General features: G+C 43.4%; 1 protein-coding gene across 1 annotated transcript; it reads left to right on the plus strand.

The window, feature by feature from the left end:
• Positions 1–363: 363 nt before the first annotated feature.
• Positions 364–4,739, plus strand: LOC311135190 (uncharacterized protein). Its single transcript, XM_084169120.1, has 6 exons — positions 364–585; positions 1,502–1,609; positions 1,753–1,892; positions 2,122–2,218; positions 2,444–2,568; positions 3,930–4,739. Exons 1-6 carry the CDS (start codon positions 501–503, stop codon positions 4,104–4,106), a joined length of 732 nt encoding a protein of 243 aa, XP_084025246.1. The 5' UTR covers positions 364–500; the 3' UTR covers positions 4,107–4,739.
• The last annotated feature ends 385 nt before the right edge of the window (positions 4,740–5,124 follow it).

The following is a 5,124-nucleotide window of genomic DNA, read 5'->3' on the forward strand; positions in this document are numbered from 1 at the left end:
CTGCCCACAAAATATGAGAGAGAGAGAGAGAGAGAGAGAGAGAGAGAGAGAGAGAGAGAGAGAGAGAGAGAGAGAGAGAGAGAGAGAGAGAGAGAGAGAGAGAGAGAGAGAGAGAGAGAGAGAGAGAGAGAGAGAGAGAGAGAGAGAGAGAGAGAGAGAGAGAGAGAGAGAGAGAGAGAGAGAGAGAGAGAGAGAGAGAGAGAGAGAGAGAGAGAGAGAGAGAGAGAGAGAGAGAGAGAGAGAGAGAGAGAGAGAGAGAGAGAGAGAGAGAGAGAGAGAGAGAGAGAGAGAGAGAGAGAGAGAGAGAGAGATTAGGTTTTTATGGGTTGTTCTTTCACCTGATACGGGCGTGGCTTCAGTGACACTGGTAAAAGGGCGGAACTGTGGCCCTTGTGATTTGTTTAAAGGTCCTGGGTGGTACAGGGTACTCTCCATGGACTCAGACTGTCAGCCTCACTAAAACTGTCAGCGGTGTTTAAATTCCTTTGGACCTATCCAGCATGTCAAACGCGGACAGAGTTGTGTTAGCTCTCGGTGGGGCAGGAACAGTGGGTTCTGGAATAGTTAAAGCACTCCTCGACAAAGGTAAGTTCGGAATAGTTAAAGCACTCCTCGACAAAGGTAAGTTGTCCTTATTGAGTTAGGGAGCATATGGAGACTTGAAACAATTACACCTGCGTCAAGACAATGCCCCCGCCCGCGATTAATGGGCCGGATTAAATTGTGCAACGTAATTTATAATTTCCGGTGCGCAAAATATGTAGGATATATGAAGAGGTCTACTAAATCGTATGCTGTGTGCGCCATTTGACTCATGGTCATTGTTGGGTGGATCAACATGGCTCTGCTGGGAAGTAGTTGTTTTGTTTGTGTTTCTCAAGTAATGTTGTTGGGTAATAGATGAAAAAGACTGAGTAATTGAGACTGCCCGGGAAAAAAGGATGAGGCTACCGTTCGTTGTCAATGTGAATTGTCACGGCGCATAAAATAACCGGCCTCTCCTTTACGCACAGACTTCAAGTTGTGATTCTCCTAAATGTCCAAAAACTTGATGTTGTCTTGAGGTGTTTAAATCCAACTAGCAGTTAACATCGTGAGTAATGTAAATACATTGTTGTATTTTCGTCAAAACAGGCTTAGGCTAGGCTATCTTCGTTTAATGTTTTCACACAGGTTTCTCGGGATGCGATAGATAATAAATGTATGGTGGATCGAAATATCACGACGAGTTGATTGCTTGGTATAGCCCTTTTCATTTATACCACACAGTCATTCCTCAGGTGACAAGTTGCCTTAAGTGTCTTCATCGCTTGTCAAGTGGACATTCTGGTTTCTTGAACATTGTAGTTTGTTGAATAGTATAATATATTGTACATGACTCTCTAAAATGTTATATGAACTAGATTTGGCAATAAGCAAACTGCAGCAAAATTACCCTTCTGTTTGCCACAGTCACATTTGTGAATGTCTGATCGTGAGTGTGTACTGTCCATGTTTCAAGGTTTCAAGGTGGCTGTCATATCCAGAGACAACAGCAGATTAGAGAAACTCAGGGGGTTTGTTTCTCCCTCCACCCGAGACAACCTCACCACCCTAGTCGGGAATGTTGGTAAGAGCACCCATTCACACTCCTTGGCAGACAATTTTACATAGACATATTTTAGAAATGAGAGTATTGTTGAAGGTATCCCATATCCCCAAAAAGTAGTGTATGGAAACACCTCTCAAACTCTTTTTTACTCTTTATCTCAGGTTCAGAGGAGGGGGCAGAGGTGGTCAAGCAGTCCCTTCTGAAGTCTGTTGGCAAGGTCACAGACATTGTGTCATCTCTGGGGTTCAGCTGGTGGCAGGGTGGACCTCCACATACCCAGACGCTGAAAGAACTACACTGGGTGAGTCTTCCACACACCTCACCGACTAATCCATGATCCAGAGTTGATATCATACCCATGAGCTTTTAAGCTGCTATGATTTCATTGTTTTAAATCTGCACTCCACAACCTTCCTCTCTTTTGTCAGTTCCACATCTATTTCGATTTCCCTCTCGTCTTGAATTCTTCCTCTCTCTCACTACTTTGTTCTCTGTATTAATCTATTTTAATACTTCTCATCCACCCATAGGTGATTGAGACATTGCTGTTCAGCACCTTTGTATCATGGAAGGTTTTCTTTCCACTGGTGAGAGACGACCCCAACTGCACCTACACCTTTATCACAGGTGAGTCTCCCACCTTGGCTCCTCCCTACATCCCAGCCAGTAGTAGTCCTTCTGAGTGTTCTGTGAAAGTGGTTGGACCATTTGAGTGACATCGGCAACACCTGTTAGTGCGCATGTCTTGAGGAACAACTTTCTTCCCCGCTTGATAACACACAATTTTGTCCATGCACATTACGCAGAGTATGGCTTTGGGGTTTTTGGGCAGTGATGTGTGCTGTGCCGCAGGTGGTGCTGGGGAGAAGCTGTTGATGCCAGGTACAGGGTTCCTGACTGTTGGTGCCGCCAGCACCCTGGCATTCTGTCAGGTACTACGAGAGGAGTACCCGGAAGTGCCCTGCAAACTCAACCAGGTGTGGCCAAGATCTATAACATAAAACCCCCATTGTTTGGTTAGATAGTTAGCTAGGGTATATTAAGGATCATGCTATCAGTTGCAGAAGTTGTCTCAATCTGCCCAAATAACAATTGCCAGTAAAAGTTGTCTGCAACATTGATCCTGAATACACCCTTCCCTTGTCTTGTTTGTTGGTTCATATACACAGAGTATACAAAACTGCTCTTTCCATGACAGACTGACCAGGTGAATCCAGGTGAAAGCTATGATCCCTTATTGATGTCACTTGTTAAATCCACTTAAATCAGGAAGATAAAGGGGAGGAGACAGGTTAAAGAAGGATTTTTAAGCCTTGAGACAATTGAGACATGGATTGTGTATGTGTGCCATTCAGAGGGTGAATGGGCAAGACAAAATATTTAAGTGCCATTGAACAGGGTGTTGTAGTAGGTGCCAGGCTCACCGGTTTGTGTCAAGAACTGCAAAGCTGCTGGGGTTTTCATGCTCAACAGTTTCCGTGTGTATCAAGAATGGTCCACCACCCAAAAGACATCCAGCCAACTTGACACAACTGTGGGAAGCATTGGAGTCAACATGGGCCAGCATCCCTGTGGAACACTTTCGACACCTTGTAGAGTCCATGCCCCGATGAATTGATGCTGTTCTGAGGGCAAAAGGTGGTGCAGCTCAATATTAGGTGTTCCTAATGTTTTGTACACTCTATGTACAGCAGATTGGCTATCATTAACCAACAGTGGTGGAAAAAGTACCCAATTGCCATACTTGAGTAAAAGTCAAGATACCTTAATAGAAAAAGGACTTGTGAAAGTCACCCAGTAAAATCTTACTTGAGTGAAAGTATTTGGTTTTAAATATACTTATACTTAAGTATCAAAAGTAAATGTAATTGCGAAAATATACTTAAGTATCAAAATAAAAAAGTATAAATCATTTCAAATTCCTTTATATTAAGAAAACCAGACAGCGCAATTCTTTTACTTTTTTTATTTACGGATAGCCAGGGGCACACTCCAACTCTCAGACATAATTTACAAATGAAGCATTTGTGTTTAGTGAGTCCGCCAGATCAGAGGCGTAGGGATGACGAGGGATGTTCTCTTGATAAGTGCATAAACTGGACACTTTTCCTGTCCTGCTAAATGTAACGAATACTTTTGGGTGTCAGAGAAAATGTATGTAGTAAAAAGCACATTATTTTCTTTAGGAATGTTGTGTAGTAAAAGTTGTCAAAAATATAAATAGTAAAGTACAGGTACCAAAAAAACTACTTAAATAGTACTTTAAAGTATTTTTACTTAAGTAATTTACACCACTGTTATCCAATGCCAACTGGCTTCCATTCACTTGCTCTCTCAGGTAAAGATCAACACCGGTGTGGCCCTTCCAGAGCGCATGGCTCCTGGTTACCTGAACCACCTGGACCTTGGTGAGGCTGTGGCCACGTTGGTGGAGAGAAAGAACACCACCCACACAGTGTTCCCTGTCAACTCCCCGGCAGACTTAAAAACCGTCATTCTAGAGGGTAACCTTTAAGGCTTCCCCGCTCTGCCATAAGTCCCTGCAGACTCTCAAAACTATAGTGCTTGAGTCATTCCACATCCATTTTACTGTATAGTCGGTAATGTGATTGTTTTCTTTGCATGTCAAATTATAACCCTAACCCTGTAAGGAAGATGCCAAGCTTATGTGACTTCATGCCAGCTTCTGCATAGTCCTTCATTGTTCCAGTGCACTAATAACCACATAATGCACTACCTTCCTGGACATCAATGGAGCTGTTTAGGTGCATAGTAGATTATTTAGATACACCCTGTTGGGAAAATGCAGGATGACTCTGAGATGAGGCAGCAAAAGACGGCGGGGGGACAGGGAGGGTAGACTGTAGGGGCGGCGATGGGGTTATGTGGCACATTTGTGTCCCCCTAGCGTGACTCTCTGTCCTGTTCACAGGCACCCACCCCCTTTATCTGGGACAGCACATTCCGTAAATAAACAATGCGGGGTGAGGAGGTGGAAGGTCTGATAGAGGGAAAGAGCTGATAGAGGGAAAATAAATATCAGAGTGCATTGTTGTCTTTGTTTACTGTTCTATTAATGGCATACATGCTTTAGCAACAAGAATGTATATTTGTTATGCCAATAAAGAAACCTGAATTGTGTCAAGGCAACACTAACTAAATGAGGGGGGCTTATGTAGTTGGGTCAGAGGTTGTTGGCAGTGGTTTTGTTTTGACCGTGTCGGCTGACAGCTCAATTAGGCCAACTTTTAATGAACCGCGGGGGAGAATCCGCCAGTCTTTCTCGCTCCATCACACACAAACACATTTACACACACTAATGCCTATATACCCTCCTGTATGATGCCCTTTCTTATTCTAATAGAAAAATATAAGTATTCTGTAGGGAGAGAACAAGGAGGGATGGTAGTGGGCTTACAAGTTCTTATAAGGCAGGTCAAATTGTGAATCAGCCTCTAAAAGAGGGCAAAGGGAGGAGGAAGAAGGGTGAGAAGGGATTTTTGAATGTATGGGAAAAGGATAGAGAGAGGTAA

Source organism: Coregonus lavaretus (assembly GCF_964263955.1).
Source record: "Coregonus lavaretus genome assembly, chromosome: 9".
Lineage (NCBI taxonomy): Eukaryota > Metazoa > Chordata > Actinopteri > Salmoniformes > Salmonidae > Coregonus > Coregonus lavaretus.